The sequence below is a fragment of the Protopterus annectens genome, chromosome 6.part1 (genome assembly GCF_019279795.1).
Source record: "Protopterus annectens isolate FY-2018-M chromosome 6.part1, PAN1.0, whole genome shotgun sequence".
In the NCBI taxonomy this organism is placed as follows: domain Eukaryota; kingdom Metazoa; phylum Chordata; order Ceratodontiformes; family Protopteridae; genus Protopterus; species Protopterus annectens.
Window position 1 is genome coordinate 497,449,839 of NC_056738.1, and position 20,765 is coordinate 497,470,603.

At 43.9% G+C, this 20,765-nt stretch overlaps 1 protein-coding gene across 1 annotated transcript in view; it reads left to right on the forward strand.

Annotated features, from left to right (window-relative positions):
* Positions 1-661: 661 nt before the first annotated feature.
* LOC122805651 (gamma-crystallin M2-like) overlaps positions 662-20,765 on the forward strand; it is a 43,237-nt gene continuing 23,133 nt past the window's right edge. The window contains exons 1-2 of the mRNA XM_044075949.1: positions 662-764; positions 854-1,096. Coding sequence (XP_043931884.1) covers positions 756-764; positions 854-1,096 — 252 coding nt within the window. The 5' untranslated portion in view covers positions 662-755. The remainder of the gene's footprint in view (positions 765-853; positions 1,097-20,765) is intronic.

Here is a 20,765-nt window from a genome sequence, read left to right on the forward strand (position 1 = left end):
CCAGTATGTGGGAACGAATATGCTCATTTCCAATTGGTGGAGGTTTGACTGTGTTCAGGCACGGAAGCAAACAAAACATAGAAAAAAAGGTTCTTTAGAAATTATTGTCAGTTATATGCTTAAGGCTATAGGGTAATATATATAATTAATTATTTCTTTAAAGGCTGTTGACCAAAAAGGCAGTTCAGAAATTAGTAGATTTTGGGAAACTTAATCAACAGTGCAGGACAAAATAAAGCAGAAAATCATATGTCGTAGATAAAAACATGGTCAGAAGCTTTCTGTCCAGCAGTCCAGGTACATCAGTTTTAAACTGTAATTTTAATTTTCATCTACTTAGAAAAAGCAAAACATTTTCAGAACTATTTACATTATAGCACTCTAGAATTTTCTGAGTTATTCTAGCCAAAAAAGCATGTTTTTGCTTACAAAGATTTGTATAGCTGGTGTATGGCATTTTGCCAGAAGTGCCATTTCATTCATTTAGGGATTCTCATCTTTTTGTAGGTACTGAAAGAGTTTAACATCAGCTATACAATAAAAGTCAGCAAGTCAATACATATTCTGTGGATGTAGTGCTGACAGGCCTTCCATTTGTTTTGTGCTGACTTTGTGCTAAATTTACATAATAGCACACTTTGTAGAGCTAAACTGTGTCAGCTGTATATATACGCATAGAGAGAGATGACACAAGCACACCTCACTGTTGTCTCTCAAACATCTGTGCTAACTGCAGCAGCAGACTGACATCCAAAATGGGAAAGGTAATCATTTTAATATACATTAAGCATAAATAAACCCATTTATGTAAAGAAATCTAACTTTGCGTACCTGTTTCATTTTGTTATTGCAGATCATCTTCTATGAAGACAGGAACTTCCAAGGGCGGCACTTTGAGTGCTCCAGTGACTGTGCAGATCTACATTCTTACTTCAGCCGCTGTAACTCTGTTCGGGTGGAAGCTGGTTGCTGGATGGTCTATGAGCGTCCCAATTACACGGGGTACCAGTACTTTCTGAAGAGGGGAGAGTACTCTGACTTCCAGCACTGGATGGGTTTCAATGACTGCATCAGATCCTGCCATTTCATACAGCCAGTAAGCTTTATTTATGACTACTGTAAACAGTTCTGTATTCCTTTTCACAACAGGCCTTTTGCTTGAAGCAGATAAGAAAGAACTCAAAATGTACTTCACATCCCCACTACATTCAGTGCTCTCAATACTGGCATAAGCTTGAATAGAATATTATTCAGTTTATAACTGCTTCAGCAACTATGAGCTGAGTGTGAGATATAGCTGCAAAGCTCATAAAAAGGAAGCATCCTGTCATTTTATTCTCATATGTGAAAATAGTAGCCTTACAAAACTGATAACTGAAAAAGCTTCTGTCAATGTCAGACACTAGATGTTGGTTAAAAATGTTTTAAATTTTAACTTTGGTTTGCACAGGTACAGATTGCACATTTTGATTATAGAAAAGAAAGTGGTTTGGAAAAGACATACTATTACAAGAGTAATTCTAATCTATAGGTAGCATTTTTTCAGAATAAATCAGACTTGTCCTAGGGAATGTGATCAAGTGATGTGTAAAAGTAAGATGATTTGATGAAATGCTGCTAGATGTTTGCATAGAGGATTAACAGATATATATATATATATATATATATATATATATATATATATATATATATATATATATATATATATATATATATATATATATATATATATATATATATATATAGTTATAGGTATAGATAAATTGGCTGATGACCACTAGGGCCTTTATAAGCCTAGCTGTTTAACCTATATGTGTCCCACAAGTTATATGTTTTAAACATTTATATAGTGGTGATTGTTGGTCATGACATGATTTACTGATTGGGCATGTCCATCACAGATATAGGCACCAGACTTGGGATGAATTTTCAATGTCCCTTCCAATGCACCAAGTTATGCTTAAATAGAGTTAGGGGGTGACTATTTCACATGGATGTGGAGCCTATTACAGAGAATGGGAATTCTGAGATACATATCTATCTCAACAACATGTCCTATTTATGTTGTGATCAAAATTTAGGTGTTTAGATCTAGTAGTTCTAATGCTATTTGTTTTGCAGATGTGCAAAAGGTTCATAAGAGTGGTGTCCTGGGATGCTTTGCATGCCAGACACAGTTCACCTCTTAGTAGTCTGCAGGAGACCGAGTATAGAGATAAGACTGTCAGGCCGTCTGCACATGGGACATTGTGTTTATGCCCAATATTCTTTTGGTAAGGAATCCATGTGAATGTTCCAGTTACTGCATGTGTCTGGTCAGGTACACTTCACAGGGGGCATTATACTCAGTGATGGGTCTGATGAGGGCCAAGGATAGTAGTGCAGTGACTTCCCTGGACCTAGATGCCATGTCCTTACTTATTAGTTGAGCAACACAGAAGGATTTTCTTACTACCTTGGATACATGTTGGTTGAAGGCCAGGTTACTGTATATGTGTGTTACCAGGTCCATGACTAATGGGTCTACTCTTAGGGGTATTCTATTCATGATACAGTTTCCAGAGGTGGACGACTTCCCAAAGGTACTATAATACTCTTCTTGCCATTGAGTTTCAAGCCATGGCTTTATCACCAGTCATTTGTCTGTGTTAGACCGTCTTGTAACATGTTTGCATCTTGAGGAGATTACGTGACTACTCCCAGTTTGCAATCATCTGTGAACTTGGTCAGCCAGAGGCCTTTACCATTGGCCTTGACTTCCAAGAAATAGATGCCAGTGAGGTGCAGGGCCAGCAAGAAACTCTGAGGGATTCATTGGTGACCTGCCTCTTTGTGAAAGTGGTCTCACTAATCCTAACTTCCTGGGCCCTATCTGTCAGCTAGTTGGATATCTAATGCATTATATAGGGGTTTATGCCTAATTCCTTAAGTTTGTTAACAATGCCCAAGTTGGCTATTGAGTGTAGCCAGGTTAAGGTAGGCAGTATGCACTGTTTTACCCTCATCCATTGTCTTGGTGACCTTTTCAAAGAAGTCCACCAAGTTCAGTAGACATGACTTTCCGTTGACAAAGCCAGACTAGGAAGGATCCAGTATCTGAAGGTCTTATCTGTCTTTGTTGACATTTCCATGATAATCCTTTCCATGGCTTTACATATAAGACTAGTCAGACTAATGGACATGTAGTTTCTGCATTCTGTTGATGGTCTACCCTTATTAAGAGGGGATGACAATGCAGTCATCCATTCTCATGTTATGAAACCTGTTTTGAGACTGTAGTTAAGTAGTACTTCTGGTGACCCTGACAGGTTATACCTTAGACTGTTCAGGAGGCATCATGGGATATTATCGGGGCCCACTCAGACTGTGTTCTTGGCCTCAGCGAGAGGAGTCAGGACATGCTATTTATAGTTGCGGGTATGTTTGAAGGTATTTCTTGGGGGGAGGGGGGTGGTTGGGAGTGAGTGGTGAGTAAAGCTGGAACTGAATTTGTCAGCCAGCAGATTCGCTATATCACCCAGCTCAGTGAATGTGACACCATTAACCACCAGTTCATCACACTGCTGTGTGCTGTCTTTGAGGTTTCTGACGTAGTTGAAGAAGGCCTAATGGTTGTCTTTTGTTTTGGAGGCTATCTTAACCTCAAAATTGGACTTTTTGGACTTAATTAGCCATCTTAGTTGCCTGTTTAATTTGATGATAGAGTTCTTATCTTTATGGGAGTTATGTTTCCTGATTTTAGCCATGGTGTTTTTCCTTTTGTTATATAATCTGTTTAATTTGGGATGTCACCAGGATGGTTTGTTTCTAAAGTTAGTTTTGGGCTTACTTCTGACCGGTACAGCAGCCTGTATGCAGCCATTGATATGGTTGTGCAGAGCTTCTATTGACAATTCTGCATAGGCTGCTGTGTTCTGTGGGTTTAGGGGGGCATTGAATTTTGACATACTATCATTTAATGAAAGGTAGTTGGCCTTGGAATAGTTCCTGTTACTGGGTTTACTGGGTTACTGAGTTTATTTTGATTTTGAAGTAGACAGCTTTATGGTTAGACCTTAACAGGGAGGATGTGACATTTGGGAGGGTGCAGCATTCTTCAATACTTGAGTATGAGGTCCAGTATTTTGGAATATGTAGTGGGCATATGCGCTAGCTGACCAAGGGTGTTTGAATTTACGAAGTCCAAGAATCTCTGTGCCTGCAGATTTGAGGTCATATAGAATTCCCAGTATATAGATGGGTAATTAAAGTCCCCCATGAGTAAGGTATTAGGTTGGAGGTTGAGTGCCTCCATAGGTTTAAGTATGTACTATGAGTTTCGTGGGACATAGATGATGACCTGTAGCTTGCTAGGATATGTACAGGAATTTATCTATAGTGACCTTTATCTGGAGAAACTCCAGTGTGTCTTCCTGTTAAACCAACCTAGACATATGTTTTTTATTGATCCATATTGAGACACCTCCTCCTTTGTCATTAACTGTGCATCTACTGGGATAAAAGTGTGGAAGGTACTGAAACTTTGCACTGCTGGGGTATTTGCAGCTTTAAACCATGTCTTGGTAACTGCACAGATGTCTATATTTTCCAGGGTGAGAAGGGCTTGGAGGGAGTATAGTTTCTTGATCTGATGTTGTCAGTCTTCATTTTATTCTTGACAGATGGGTTTGGTTCCGATATCAGAACCAACTCAGCCATTACTACAGCTTCCACCAGCCAAAAACTCTTCAGCTTCACCTCTACCCACAATCCTTCTCTCTCAATTACTTCAGATCTCATTTGCCATTTTTCGAACTGGTCACGTTTAGCTACTGCTCTCAAGCTTTAGTGGGTTTAGGTAAATTCTTTTGTTTTTCTCTAATAGTTTTCTTCTATTCTCTTTACATTTTTCCTTACACTTAGTGTAATCCTTTAAGTATCATTGTTGATATGTTTTTCTCTTACACTTTCATTCTTTTTGTGTATATTGTCTGGGAATCCTCCATTTACAAGAAGACTGCAGCGTTTGTAATGCCTTTAGCCACTGAGCTCTCATGGAAAGGAGAAACAAACAAATTTTAAAAGGTCTGCTTTGTTTAGCCTTTAGCGAAGCCTTATCTTCTGGAGACAAAGCAAAAACAGACATTTAATCTCCTTCATCCTCATCTTCTTTGGACAAAGTCAAGAAAAGAAGTCTCTCAGTTCTAACCTCTCCGTCCGTTCCAAAAGCAAAAAAGTTGAAACCCTTGGTTCCAAAAGGATCAATGGAACCATTGGCCTCTGCTGTTAACACACACTGGTGCTGACATCTACTCGTGCACCAGTTGATGTTTTAAGACCTTCAACATCAAAAGCCTTGGGACAGGAAATTGCTACTGTTTCACCTGCCATGACCAAGGATATATTACCTAGAATGACTTACTCACCTTCTGTTGACCCCTTTGCTGGGAGCTCCCAAAGGTTTTCCTGCAGAGGCCTAAGTTTCCTTCCATTTCATCGGTCTGCTCCACCAAAAGTCTTTGAAAACTTGACATGGAGTTTAGCGAATAAAATTTTATGGGCTAGAAGACTTTCAGGCCCACTTTTGGTTCTGACCCCCTCATTTTGGCACCAAAACTTCCTTTACCCCACTAACAACTCCTCTTCTAACCCCCTCTGAGGTCTTAAGAGTCATCTGTTCCAGATCTCCCAGTGCTGACTGTACCATCTCCGGAGTTATTTGTTTCTTCACAACTGGTAGTTACCCTGAGCTCTTTGGTGACTTCCGAACTGGAGACCTCCCATAGCTGTAGCTACCCTGTTGGTTCTGGGGGGTAGATCTCATATCCATTTTTTTCAGAACCATCCCTGCTTTTTGGAGCTTAGGCTTGAGTTGGTTCAGCTCCTGCTTCTGTCTCGAGGGTCAGTTTTTCAGAGCAGGGAGTGACCCCAGTCCCGAGGCAGTCTATCTCGGTTCTCAGCTCCCTTCCCTCTATGGGGGGGCTGGCCTTTGAGCCTATGGAAGGACCCTCTCACTTACACTGACTCAGCCACCACTTTCCCCCTTGAAACAGGTACTCATCCTAGCTCAATTATTCCTCCTGCCTCTCCATTGAGGCAGTGGATGCCGAAGTCTCAGATTTCACAGACCCATGTCCTGTCATCTTCTGAAAGCTTTCCAGATTACCCCCCGAGGAGGTCCCTCAGAAAAAGAAGTGCAAGAGGAAGCACATGGATTCCCCCAGGAATCAGTTACCAAAGACACAGATTTTGATGAGGGGAAGGATCCCCATGGTCACCTCCTGAAGATGTCTCATTTGGAGACATGTTAGAAATTTTAAAACAGTGGGGTGGTTTTATGTCCCAAAACCCTTCCTCTGAGGAATCTGTTTATCTGCAAGTGTTTGCCACCTGCCCATCTACCTCTTGGGTGACTCCACCTGCTGATGAACTCATTCAGTTGATTTCACAGAGGGTGTGGAAGGTTCCAGACACCATCGAGCCTGTCCCTAAAAGACCTGATAAGATACTATCTGCCCCTGGGGATAAGCAGTTCTGCATCAAGGAATTAGATGTTGATGCCATGGTCATAGTGGCCACCACTAAAAAGGAACTTGTTGAGGAGAGTTCCTCCATCCATCCATCCAACAGGGAGTCTCAGGCTATGGACAGATTTGGGAAGCGGGTCCATGCTTCATCAACATTCACTATAAAGTCCTTGAACTTCTTGGTACATCTCACCAGACTCCAATGAGATCTGATTAAGGAATTGTCAGACACACTGGCAGGAGTTGTAGCTGAGGGAGTCCAAGAGAAAGTGGCTTTCCAGCTAGCCACCCTAGAGTCTGTGTCTAACACATCCATGAGGCTAATTGCACATATAGCTGAAGGGACTTCCAAAGCAGTGGGTACAGGTGTAGTCATAAGGAGATACACCTGGATGCACTTATGTGACTTTGTGGAACTATTCAAGTCTTCTTTCATCAATCCTTCTTTTGACAGAACATCCTTGTTTGGCCCTACAGTAAAAGAGACCATCTGATGTTGTAAATCTTTATTCATTCCTTACTGATAGGACTTTGGTTCCGTCCTCGGAACCGACACGGCCATTACCAAGTTTACGCCAGCCAAAAACTCTCAGCTAAGACCTACCCATAATGCCCCTCTCATAGTCTCCCCAGATCTCGTCTGCCATGTTCCTCATCAGAAGTGCCAAGCCTTCTCTCTCTCAAAGCTAAGTGTAGAGTTTTTGTGTAAATTTCTATCAATACCTTACCTTTCAGTCAGTTTTTCAATCATTTTCATCTTTCATCTATAGACTCCTCTACTTGTTCTATTCCCTACCCTCTACCTTTGGTATTTCCTTTTATACCATCGTTGGTACTGTCCCTCTTTCCTACCACTTGTGGTATTTCTAAGTACCATTGTTGGTACTCTTCTCTTTCTTTGTGTGTGTCATATTGGGGTTTAAGCAGTGTGATAAGTGCGGGTGTAAGATGCCCACCTCAGACGGTCACACTCAGTGCATTTATTGTTTGGGCATTGACCACATAAATGCTTCATGCGATATCTGTTCCAGCTTCAACAGTCGCACTTTGGCTGAGCATAAAAACAAGCTGATATTGAAGGGTTTGATGAAAACTCCTTTTTCGGAGGCTCTCTCTGGGACAGAGGTCTCACCTCCTCCTAAGACTAAAATACACAAAGAGAAACGGAGTCACTCAGTTCCTACATTTCCATATGTTTCCGAACTGAGTTGACACCGAGCTTCTCTGGCGCTTTCAGTGCAGACAACCTCGACACCAGGCTTTGTCTTCCCCTCGGTGCCACCTCTAATTTTGACTTCTATTACGGTACCAGCTTCAGCACCATTCTCCTTGGTGCCGACCTTGGTCTTGGCACTGGCTTTGACTACCGTACCTGCATCGGCACCATCCCTGGCCACGGTGCTGATAACTTATACGGCTCCACAAACAATGACCCAGTCAGTTCCAAAGGTTGAACACCTTCCCAGAACCAGATATTCTCCAACTTATGACCCTTTTTTGGGGCACCAATTTAGCCTCTTTCTTGAAAGACCTGATTCTCTTTCAACAGCCTCCTACAGATCCACCAGCAGCCTTTCAGAACAAGATGTAGTGAGCGTTCTGGACCAGCTTCTGGCAGCTAGAGGATTGTCCACCCCTGCTAGGTCTTCTGTCCCCTTTGGAATGGAAGCTTTCACGGCATACTCACCAGTACATCCTCCTCCAGTCTCTTCCCAGGCCCCGGAGACTTTGGTACCGATGACCACCCTGGTGCATACTGTCGGCTCCAACTGCAGAGGTTTCCCTGTCGGCACCGATTAATCTTGCTGCAATGGCTCCACTGGAACCGGTGCACTCTCAAAAGCAGTGATTGGGCTGTTGGCATTGTGGTTCCTAGTTCAACGCCTATTTTTTCACTGGCACCGTCAATGGCCATGGCTCCACTGACAGCTACCAGTCCTCTTGGAGCTCCTCACCTGGAGGTGAGCTCCTCAGGATGGGGTGTGACCCTGGTTGCTAGGTTGTCCTTCTTGGTTCTGGGCTCCCATCCCTCCTCAGGAGGGCCTGCTTTCCAGGTGATGGAGAGGGTCCTTGCCTCAACAGGTTCGCAATCAGCACCAATGGCATCGACACCAGAACCCCCCTCTAGCATGCAGCTGTCCCAACCCCCTACTCTGGGATCCTGAGCATGGGAGCCGCAAGACCTTCCCTTGAAGGGAACCCTTTCTCCGGAGTCCTCCTCAGATGATCCCACTGGGGAGCCAACCCAGAAGAAACAGTGCAAGAGGAAGCACCTTGATTCCCCTGAGGAATCTATCACTGAGGACACTGATTACAATGAGGGAGAAGGGTCCCCATGGTCTACCCTGGAAGACGTTTCATTTGGAGACATTCTCGAGATCCTCAAGCAGAGGGGAGACGGGAAGTCCTCTAACCCTTCTTCGGAGGAATCAGTGTTCTTGCAGGCCTTCCATGCTCGGCCATCTACTTCCTGGGTGACCCCTGCCTGTGGATGAGCTTGTAAAACTGATCATGCAGCATGCCTGGAAGGCCCCAGACAATGTAGAACCTATCCCCTGGAGGCCAGACAGAATTGTATCCACCCCCGAAGACCATCCCAGTTAGTCCAAGCGGTTGTTAGTTGATTCTATGGTCATGGCGCCGGACCCCAAGAGGGAACTGGCAGAAGATATTTCCACTGTTCATCCCCCGAACAGTGAATCTCGGGCTATGGACAGACTGGGGAAGCAGATCTATGCTTCAGTGACCTTTGGCATTCGATCACTCAACTATCTGGCACACTTCACTCACCTCCAAAGACACCTCATTTCAGAAATGTCTACCTCTTTAGTGGGGGTACTGCCTGATGATGTGCGTAACACTGGTGGCAACGCACGATGCATCGGAGACCATCCAGGTGCAATTAACCATAGGCAAGACTGCTCTGCAAATTGTAGCATGTTACAGGCCACCCTCACAAACTCAGGAACCTCACATGGCCTTCCTGAAAACACTAGAGGGGATAAATGTATCACCAAACACCATCATACTAGGTGACTTCAATTACCCTAATATAGACTGGGAACACTACTCAAGCCCAAACACCCTAGCCCAAAAGTTCCTGGAATTCATAAACTCAAATGCCATGGAACAACTAGTCACCATCCCCACAAGAGGAGATAACATACTTGATCTCATCATCACGAACATGGGAGCACAATGTTCAACACCGAGGTGTACCTCACTGGTGAGATCAGACCACAAACTAATCTCGCTGGAGGTCCTCATCCCACCCCACCTGAAATAAAAAGACCACAGTAAAGAACTTCTCAAAGCCGACTTCACACTTCTAAAGACTAGTGTGGTCTCCTTTAAGGAAACAGTACTCAAGCCGCTGAATCACTTACAAATGCCTTCTACCAGCACCTGCAGGACTGCATGGATAAGGCAATCCCAAGCAAAACAAAGACTCTTTGTACCAAAGGCCAGTCTGGTGGACCCCAGCCATAAACAAACTCTACAACAAAAGGAGGAAGCTACTACAAGATAGAGCAAAATCCTTAAAAGGTAAGACACCCTTGATCACTATAAGTAAAAACTAAGAGCTCTCATAAAATCATCCAAAGCAAATTTCGAGAGAAAAATAGCTAAAGACTCAAAAGACAATCATAAGGCCTTCTTTAGGAAACCTGGGAGGAAACTCCCAGATATGCTCAGAGCTAGTTCAAAATGATGTGAAGATTACTGATCCTACAGACATTGCCAACATACTGGCTGACAGGTTCAGTGCAAACTTCTCCCCTCCCCAAAAGGAGAGATATCTATACCAAACGATTGCAGCCCCCAAACATCTCCAGCCCAAGTGAGAACTGCTCTCTCCAAAGCAAAAACACAGCATCCATGGGACCTGATGGTGTCCCCGGCTGTGTGCTCCATGAACTCAATGAGGAATTAAACCCACAGCTAGGACAGCTGTTTAATCAAAGTCTTACCTCTGGATGTGGCGCACTGCAACTGTGGTACCACTTCACAAAGGCGGTGCCTCCACCGACCCTGGAAATTACCAGCCCATTAGCTTGACAAGCGTTATCTGCAAAGCCATGGAGAGGATCATAATGGACCTCATAAATAAAGACATAGGAATTTGCAGACTTTGGATCCAACCCAGTTTGGCTTTGTCAAAGGCAGATCATGCCTTTTAAACTTGGTTGACTTTTTGAAACAGTCACCAAAGCCATTGATGAGGAAAGGCAGTCCATACAGCCTACCTCGATCTGGCTAAGGCCTTGATACAATACCCCATTCGGGTATCATTGAAAAACTCATCAGCTTAAATGTCAACCCATACATCACAAGATGGGTTGCAAACTGGCTGAGTGACAGAACCCACAGGGTCAGAGCTGCTGGCGCCATGTCAGACTCAAAGCCTGTCACAAGTGGTGTCCCACAGGGCTCAGTCCTGGGCCCACTCTTGTTTGGCATCTACTTTTCCAAGTACAAGCAAACACAGGAGGGTTATGGCTGACAAAGTTTGCAGATGACTGCAAACACATCTGACACAGATATCCTTCAGAAGGGTCTCACAGAAACGGATAACTGGTGCCAGAGCCACGGCCTAAAGTTAAATGCCAAAATGCATAGTCATACCCTTGGGAAAAACAAGGTTACCCTAGCTACCAAATAGGTGGCAATCCACTGAGCACAGAAGAAGTTATCAGGGACCTGGGGACCCAGGTTGATAGTAGTCTGTCATTCCACACCCATGTAGCTAAAGTAGTTAGGAAGACCTTCTACATTGCCCACCTTATCATGAAGGGATTCTCATCTAGATCAAGGGAGGTCATAGTCTCCCTTTACTCATCACTCATCAGACCAATGATTGAGTACAATGCCCCATTCGAATGTATCTGACCCGACACTTGCAGCAGCTGGAGAGGCCACAAAGTTCCTCACCAAAAGGATAAAGGGTCTCAAAATCTGTCCTATGCTGCCCGACTGAAAGAACTCCAGCTCTATTCAGTCGCTTACCGCTTGCTCAGAGGTGACCTTTGCCTAACATACAAGGCCATGTCAAACCCAGATTTGATGAATATGCTTCACCTCAAAAATCTAGATCCATCAGAGCCACAAGGGGGAGACTTAAACCTCGACACGGCTATTAATAGGACATGCTGGAGGGATAGATTCATCACCCAAAGACTCCCTATGCTGTGGAACGAGCAGAGCACCTCGCTGGCCTTGTTCAAGAGAAATCTTGACCAATGGATGGGAGATCGCAGATATACCCCAGGGATTACCTCAGTGTTACTGCTCGACAGAGGCACAGCAAAATAATGGGTATAGTTCCCCATACTAAAGGGGTGGCGTAAGCCACAAAACGATGGGCTAGGCTTGTAAATGCCCTCGGGCAGATAGCCTAGTATGAACCTATGAACCTATGAACCTATGAACTGTTGCCTCACAGCTGGATACCCTGGAATCTATCTCAAACTCCTCAATGCGCTTGACTCACACCACCAAGGGGGCAACTCGAACAGCCACATCAGGCATCATCATGAGACGGCATGCTTGGATACGTTTGTATGATTTCACAGACCCCTTTAAATCTTCCTTCGTCAACACACCTGTTGACAAATCTTCCGTTTTTTGTCCCAAAGTAAGAGACACACTATTACGAAGTGAGAAAGATAGAAAGACCTTGTCTGCTGTGGGCATACTCTTTTCCACCCACCAGAGATCCTATTCCAGGAACCAGAGGGAAGGAAAATTGTGGTTCAAGAAATCCCAAGGATCTTTTCGTGACACTCATGGTGAGCAATCCCCTGGGGCAGAGGGGGCAACTCATCCGGAAGATGCCCCTTTTGGGGCAGAGGGGGTCTGCACACTCAGGGTGCTAGAGATTCCTTCTCTGGCCGACCCTACCAGTGCTCCTGAGCAGTGGTCCGATTGCTTTCCTCTGGATGCAGTCTGGGGTCCATTTTCCCTGCACCTACAAGCCTGGCAGCTTATCACTACCGATGCATGGGTGCAGAGAATAATATCCAGAGGCTACCATATCCCATTTGATCTTACTCCCAGACCCATCAAACGAATCCCCAATGTTCCACCCAGTCAGAGAGAGGTAGTAGCTTTAGAAATCAAAAAGCTGCTAAGAAAAAGAGTCATCCAGTCAGTCCCACCAGACCAGAGAGGATCCATTTTTTACTCATGGTTCTTTTTAGTGCCAAAAAAGACAGGGGACTGGAGACCAATCCTGGATCTCAGCTTACTAAACTAATTCATAAAACTCAAAAACTGCAGATGGTCATGGTACAGTCCATCCTCCCCTTTCTAGGGAAGGACAACTGGATGTGCTCTATAGATCTCCAGGATGCATATTACCACATAAAGATGGACAAGCGCTCCCGGAGATTTCTCTGCTTCTGGCTGGGAGCCAATCACTACCAGTTCAGGGTACTGCCATTCGGTCACTCAACAGCTCCCAGAGTGCTCACCAAATGTATGGCAGTTGGAGTAGCTCATCTTCTACTATAAGGATTCCAGGTGTTTACGTATCTAGACGATTGGCTCCTTACCGCCACGACCAGGAAACTTCTCATCCACAGCCTCTCTTACACTGAAGGCCTTGCTCTTCACTTAGGGATTATGATCAACAAGGAAAAATCTCAAATGTCCCCATCAAAAACACTGGAATTTATTGGAGCGATCTTCGACACAACATCCTGTCAAGCTTCTCTTCCTCCTCACAGGCTCTCAAAAATAAGAAGCCAGATTCAAATCCTCCTCCAACAGACTTTTAAACCAGCACACCTTGTACTACAACTACTGGGTACTATGGCAGCAACCATTACCTTAGTTCCACTGTCGTGGTTGCACATGAGACTAGTACAGTGGCTCCTTTCTTCACAATGGTCAATTTTAACCCATCTTCTCAACCACTTGATAAATCTTACAAATCTTTGCAACAAAGAAATGCTTTGGTGGATGAAGCTAGAATCAATTCTTTGGTGTCGACCATTCTGCCTTCCCTAGCCCAGGGCCACGGTGACCAGGGATGCTTCCCTGCTGGGGGGGCATTTCCAGGGAAAGACAGTCCAAGGCACCTGGTCCCCCATGGAGGCCAATTTGCACATAAATGTCCTGGAGTTGAGGGCAGTTCTCTTAGCGTTGCAGGCGTTCCATACATCCCTCCCTTTTGGGACCACTGCAGTTCAATTGGACAACATGTCAGTCATCTGGTATATCAACAAACAAGGCAGAACCAGGTCTTACCCCCTGTGTCAGGAAGCCATGACAATTTGGCACTGGCTGATAGCTTCCAACCGGTTTCTTACAGCAATGCACATTCTTGGGAGTTCCAACCTTATTGCGAACAATCAGAGCAGGAACATCCTGATGCCTCATGAGTGGTCCCTCAATCCTATAATAGCGGATCAGATCTTCCACTGTTGGGGTAGGACTTGCTGCGACCTGTTTACTTCCCCTCTAAACAACAAATGCAGAAGCTACTTTGCCCTGATTCCCCCCTCAAGGGGAGTCACCAAGGGATGCTCTGATGCATGATTGGCCCACGGATCTGCTGTATGCCTTTCCCGTTTCCCCTCATCCCGAAATTCCTCCAGAAAGCTCAAAGGTTGAGAAGCAAAGTGATCCTTATTGGTCCCGTCAAGTCTGGTTCCCTTTCCTATGGCCTCATCTGATTTACAGCCTGTGGATCCTGGATCAGTCCTAAGGTCTGCTGTCTCACCCTCAGGGACTGATTCACCCTAATCTCCACTGCCTCAAGCTCACAGCTTGGTTTCTCCACTTCCGATGATTGCCAGGCTACCTGATATTTCATCTCCTGTCCGTGAGATTTTTCTGGCTTCATACAAACCTTCCACCATAAAAATGTATTCTAGTAAGTGGGCTAGGTTCTCTACATGGGCCAAAGATCATGACTTAGACCCTTTCTCTATGCCTATTCAGAAGATCCTACAATACTTGACTACCCTTCTACATGCAGGAGCTTCAGCATCGACAATTACTGTACATTTAGCAGCTATCACAAATTTTCACAATGGATTTGATAATTCTTCTGTTATATTACACCATCTGTGCAAAACCTTCTTGAAAGGAGTATTACATGTTAAACCTCCTGTAAAGCCCCCTATAGAGCCTTGGGACTTGACTTTGGTGCTTCAGTCATTAACAAGCCCTCCTTTCGAACCTTCAAATTTTTGTCTTGGAAGACTCTACTTCTAGTAGCTCTTACCTCAGTGAGAAGAATATCTGAGTTGCAGGCCTTGAGTGTCAAGAGACCTTACTTGATTTTCCACAGGGAAAGAGTGTCCCTACAAACTGACCCATCCTTCTTGCCTAAGGTCATTTCTGGGTTTTCAATTAACCAATCTATTGACCAGCTGGCTTTCTTCCTTCAACATTCAAATAGAGGGGAATATCTTTTGAATACCCTTGATGTTCATAGGCAACTTCACTTTTACTTGGACAGAACTAAATCTTTCAGAAAAATGGATCAATTGTTTGTGGCCTTTGCGGGACCCAGACTGGGTAAATCTGTCTCCAAAGTGACTCTATCTTCCTGGCTTAGAAATGTCATTACTTTTATCTAACATCAGAATAAACTGTCTTTACCTTCCAGAGCAAAGGCTCATTCGACTAGATTGATGGCTACTTCTGTGGCTTTTCATTCCAGAGACTCTATGGATGATATCTGTGCAGCAGCCACTTGGGCAAGATCTCATACCTTTATCACTCATTAGAAATTGGATTTGACCTCCAGGGGACGAGCATCTTTTGGTTTTATGGTGCTCAGGAATATCCTTCCTTAGGGTCACCCAGGACTCAAGTAGCTGGGGACTCGGTCCTATCAGTAAGGAATGAATAAAGATTTAGAACTTCAGATAAAGAAGTTATGTCTTACCATAACGTTCCATCTGTGTTGTAGATCTTTATTCATTCATTACTTCCTGCCTTCCTTCCCCCTGCCTGGACTTTAGGATTTCCTACTTAAGGTATTTGCTCAGACAGAGCCTCCTACTGTCTCCTTTATTACCTCTATAATATAAGGGCGGACAAACTTGATCTGAAGAGACTATGAGAGGGGCATTATGGGTAGGTCTTAGCTGAGAGTTTTTGTCTAGCACGGGCTTGGTAATGGCCGTGTTGGTTCCGAAGACAGAACCAAAGTCCTAACACGGGGGGATTATGGCTGACAAAGTTTGCAGATGACTGCAAACTGGGGGCCATAATCGAATCTCCAGCTGACACAAGCATCCTCCAAAAGGGTCTCACAGAGACAGATGCTTGGTGCCAGAGCCACGCCTCAAGCTAAATGCTAAAAAGTGCATAGTCATCCCCTTTGGGAAAAACAAGGTGCCCACAAATTACCACATAGGTGGTAATCCATTAATCTGGAAGAAGTAATTAGAGATTTGGGGACAAACGTAGATAGTAATCTCTCCTTTGATAATCACGTTGCCAAAGTGGTTAGAAAGACCTTCTATATAGCCCACCTTATCACAAAAGGGTTCGCATCTAGATCAAGAGAGGTCATTGTGCCCCTCTACTCATCACTCATAAGGCCCATAATTGAGTACAATGCCCCTTTTGGGATGTACCTTACCTGACACCTGCAGCAACTGGGAAGATCCCAAAAGTACCTCACCAAGAGGATCATGGGCTACAAACAGATGTCCTATGCAGCTCGACTAAAGAAACTCCAGCTCTACTCAGTTGCTTACCGCCTACTCAGAGGCGATCTATGCCTGACGTACAAAGCCATGTCAAACCCAGAATTAATGGACATGCTCCACCTCAAAAAAATCCAAGTCCCTTAGAGCTACATGATCCAGGGACCTAAACCTCAGCACAAAAATAAATAGGACATGCTGGAGGGACAGATTCATTTCCCAGAGGCTCCCCTCACTCTGGAATAGAATCCCAATTCATATTAGACATAGTCCCTCGCTGACCCTCTTCAAGCAAAATCTGGACGCGTGGATGGGAGATCGCAAATTCACCCCTGGGATCTCATCTGTGTCCCTGCCAGACAGAGGCACAGTAAACTAATCTTAAAAGGGTACCTTCTGTGACCTACTTTAAAGAGGCACAGTAGGCTAATCTAATAGGGAGGCGGAAGCCAAATACACTCTGGCTAGGCTTATAAATGCCCTAGGGCAGATAGCCTAGTATCTACCTATGAACCTATGAATCAGTAATGAAACAATAAAGATCTACAACACAGATGGAAAGTTATGGTAAGACATAACGTCTTTTTATCCAAGTGTGAAAAAGATGGTAAGACCCTTTCTGCTGTGAGTGTACTTTTCTCCACCCCCCAAAGGTAATTTTCTAGGAACCAGAGGAGTGGTAGAAAATGTGGTTCAAAAAATCCCAAAGGCCTTTCCAAGACACACATGGAGGGTGTTCCTCCAGGGGCAGAAGGGGGAACCAAAATGGAAGATGCTGCCCTCGCAACAGAGGTGGTATGCAGAACCAAGGCTTCGGAGATTCCTTCCCCGGGAAGTCCTTTCAGTGCTCTTGAACAGAGGCCTGATTGTCTTCCTCTGGAGGCAGTTAGGGGATGCTTGTTCTTGCACCTAAATGCCTGGCTAAATATATCAACAGATTATTGGGTGCAACAATTATATCCAGAGGCTATACCATTCTCTTTTCTCATCCTCTCCCATACAAAATAAAATCCCTGATGTCCCACCCAGTCAGAGGGATTCAGCAGTGCAAGAAATTCAAAAATTGCTGGAAAAAAGAGTCATCCAAAAAGTCCCACCAGACCAGAAAGGATCTGGAACCTACTCAAGAAAGATTCTTTTTAGTGCTGAAAAAGACAGGGGATTGGAGATCGATTCTAGATCTCAGTGTGCTGAACAAATTGATTCAGCAAAGTTCTGGATGTTCACAGTGCAGTCTATTCTTTCCTTTTTGAAGAAAGATGACTGGATGTGCTCAACAGATTTGTCTAAACATGGGCTGAACTCTTGGCTAGGCTTATAAGGGCCTCAGGGCCAATAGCCTAGTAACCTCATATGATCCTATGATCTCCAGGATGCGTATTACCACATAAAAATGAACAAATGCTCCAGGAAACTCCTCTGCTTCCTGCTGGGAGCCAGTCATTATTCAGAGTACTGCCCTTTGATCTCACCACTGCCCCCAGGGCATTCAGGAAATGCATAGCTGTAGTAGCAGCTCATTTGAGACTGCAAGGATTCAGGGTGTTTCCGTACTTGGACGACTGGTTCATACTTGCTTTGACCAGGCTTCAGTTAATAGCAGCCAGAGATTACACTCTCCATATCTGTGCCCATCTTGGATTATGATAAATCTCAAAAAATCACATTTGATGCCATTTCAAAATTTAGAATTCAAAGGGGTTGTAATAAATACTCATACAACTGTAGCATCCCTTCCTACAGAAAGATTTCAGAGAATTGCGGTGCAGGTTCAAAAGATACTCTGCAGAAAGAGAGTTCCTGCCCGACTAGTACTGCTGGCTCTAGGATTGATGGCAGCATCAATCACTAGTACATTTAGCCAGGTTTCATTTGAGAGTTCTGCAATGGTTACTAGCTTCCCAGTGGTGTATCCTTCATCAACCATTGTTGGATCTAATCTTGATCATCAGTTGTTGCAAGATGGATCTTCTTTGGTAGATGCACTCTGAACAAGTCCTCAACAGTCATCCCTTTGTCCTTTCAGAGCCCGTGGCCATAATGACCATGGACTCTTCCCAGATGAGGTGGGGGGGCATTATTTGGGCAAGATGGTCCAAGGCACTTGATCCCCATTAGAGGCCAACTTGCACATTAATGTCCTGGAGCTAAGAGTGGTGCTTCTTTCATTGCAGGCCTTTCAGACAGTTCTTCCTCAGGGGACTATTGCAATTCAAAGAGACAATATGTCAGTGGTTTGGTACATTAACAAACAGAGAGGAACCAAGTCTTAACCCCATTGTCGAGAAGTCCTCAGAGTGTGATAGTGGGCGATCTCTTCCAACCGCTGCCTAATAGCAATAAACATTCCAGGAAATTCCACTGTGATCGCAGACAACCTGAGCAGATGCATCCTTCAGCCTCATGAGCAGTCTCTCAATCCACAAGTGGCGAAGATGATCTTCCATCTTTGGGGTCGACCGTGCTGCAACCTGTTTGTTTCTCCACTAAACAACAAGTGCATCAATTATTTCACCCTGATTCCCCCCTGGGGAAGTCACCCAGAGATGCTCTCCTCCACAATTGGCCCTCTGGTCTCCTGTATGCCTTTCCACCTATTCCTCTGATTCCAACATTTTTACAGAAAGCGCTCAAGTTGAAGAGCACAGTAATCCTAATTGCACCCTTTTGGCCTCAACAGATTTGGTTCCACTTCCTTTGGCCTTATCTGATTTGAACACCTTGGATTCTGGACCCAGTTCCAGAACTTTCTGTCACATCAAGATGGTCTTTTTCACCCAGACATTCAGAACCTCAAGCTGACAGTGTGGTTCCTCCAATTCCATTAGTTGCCAGGCATCTTGATATTTCCTCTCCAGTACGCCACATTCTCTTATTGGCTCATAAACCTTCCACTCGAAAACTGTATTCAAGTAAGTAGAAGAGACCATTTGGTTTCATGAAAAACAGATAAACCCCTTTTCTGCTTCTATTGAGCATATCTTAGACTTTTTAGCGTCTCTTTATAATGCTGGAGCTTTCCCTTCCACCATCAGATTACAATTAGCTGCAATCTCTAATTTTCATGATGGTATAGAAGAATGTTCTTTAGCTTCTCATAGGCTTTGTAAATCGTTCCTAAGAGGCACACTTTTGTTGAAACCCCCTTTCAAAGATCCCACTCCTCCTTGAGTTCTAAACTTAATATTACAGGCTGTGATACATTCTCCCTTTGAGGCCTCTGCAGAATGTGACCTGAAGTTTTTATCTTAGAAGACACTGTTTCTGGTAGCCATTACCTCTACCAGAAGGGTTTCAGAGTTCCAGGCATTGTTGTTTGAACCCCCTTATCTGACTTTTCACAAGATAGAGTCTCTTTACAGACAAACCCCTCCTTTCTACTGAAGGTAGTATCAAAGGCTAACATCAATCAAGCCATTAATTTACCAGTTTTCTTCCCAAATTATTACAACAAAGGGGAATACGCTTTGCATTTACTTGATGTTCATAGACAATTACGTTTCTACCTACACAGAACAAAATACTTTAGAAAATCAAGTCAACTGTTTGTTTCATTTTCCAGTACAAAGTTGGGTAAGGCAAGGTAACTCTGGCCAGATGGTTGAAATACTGTATTTCATTTATTTATAATAAGAATAAATTAACCTTGCCTAGGCCCCTGAAAGCACATTCTACAAGATTTATAGCCACTCCAGCAGTTTTCCAATCCAGAGCTTCTATGGATGATATATGTGCAGCAGCTACTTGGGCTTCTTCCCATACCTTTATTACTCATTACAAATTGGACTTGGTCTTCAGGGGAAGATTGTTCTTTGGCTCGATGGTGTTCAGGAATATCCTTCTGTCAGTCCACCCAAGTTTTGACATAGTTGGGAACTCTGTCCCTTCTGTCAAGGATAAAATGAAGATTGACAACATCAGATAAAGAAGTTATGTACTTGCCATGATGTTCCATCTGTTTTGTCTGTCTTCATTTATCCCTGACTTCTCTCCCACTATCCCCTGACCTCTAAGATTTTTTGGTGGAGCGGATCATACACCTTGCAGCAGTATTATGTTTATTTAAGAACAGTAGATATATATATATATATATATATATATATATATATATATATATATATATATATACATATATATAGGTTCATAGGTAGGTACTAGGCTATTGGCCCTAGGGCCTATATAAGCATAGCCAAAAAGGTACCCTGGCTTTAGCCACCCAAGAAAATAATTTTCCTGTGCCCCTGTCGAGTAGAGCAACAGAGGTGATCCCCGGGGTGAATTTCCTATTTCCCATCCAATCATCAAGATTTTTCTTGAAGAGTGCTAATGAGGAGCTTTGTTTCATATAGATAGGTAGTTTGCTCCAGAGTATGGGAAGTCTCTGGGAAAGGAATCTATCCCTCCAGCATGTTCTGTTTATTGTGGTGACAAGGTTTAGGTCCTTAGAGCGTGTAGGTCGGGGGGATTGGGATTTTTTTAAGTGGAGTTTGACATAGCTTGGTATGTTAGGCAGAGATCGCCTCTCAGTAGGTGATAAGCGACAGAGTAAAGCTGGAGTTTTTTGAGATGGTCTGCGTAGGGCATCTGT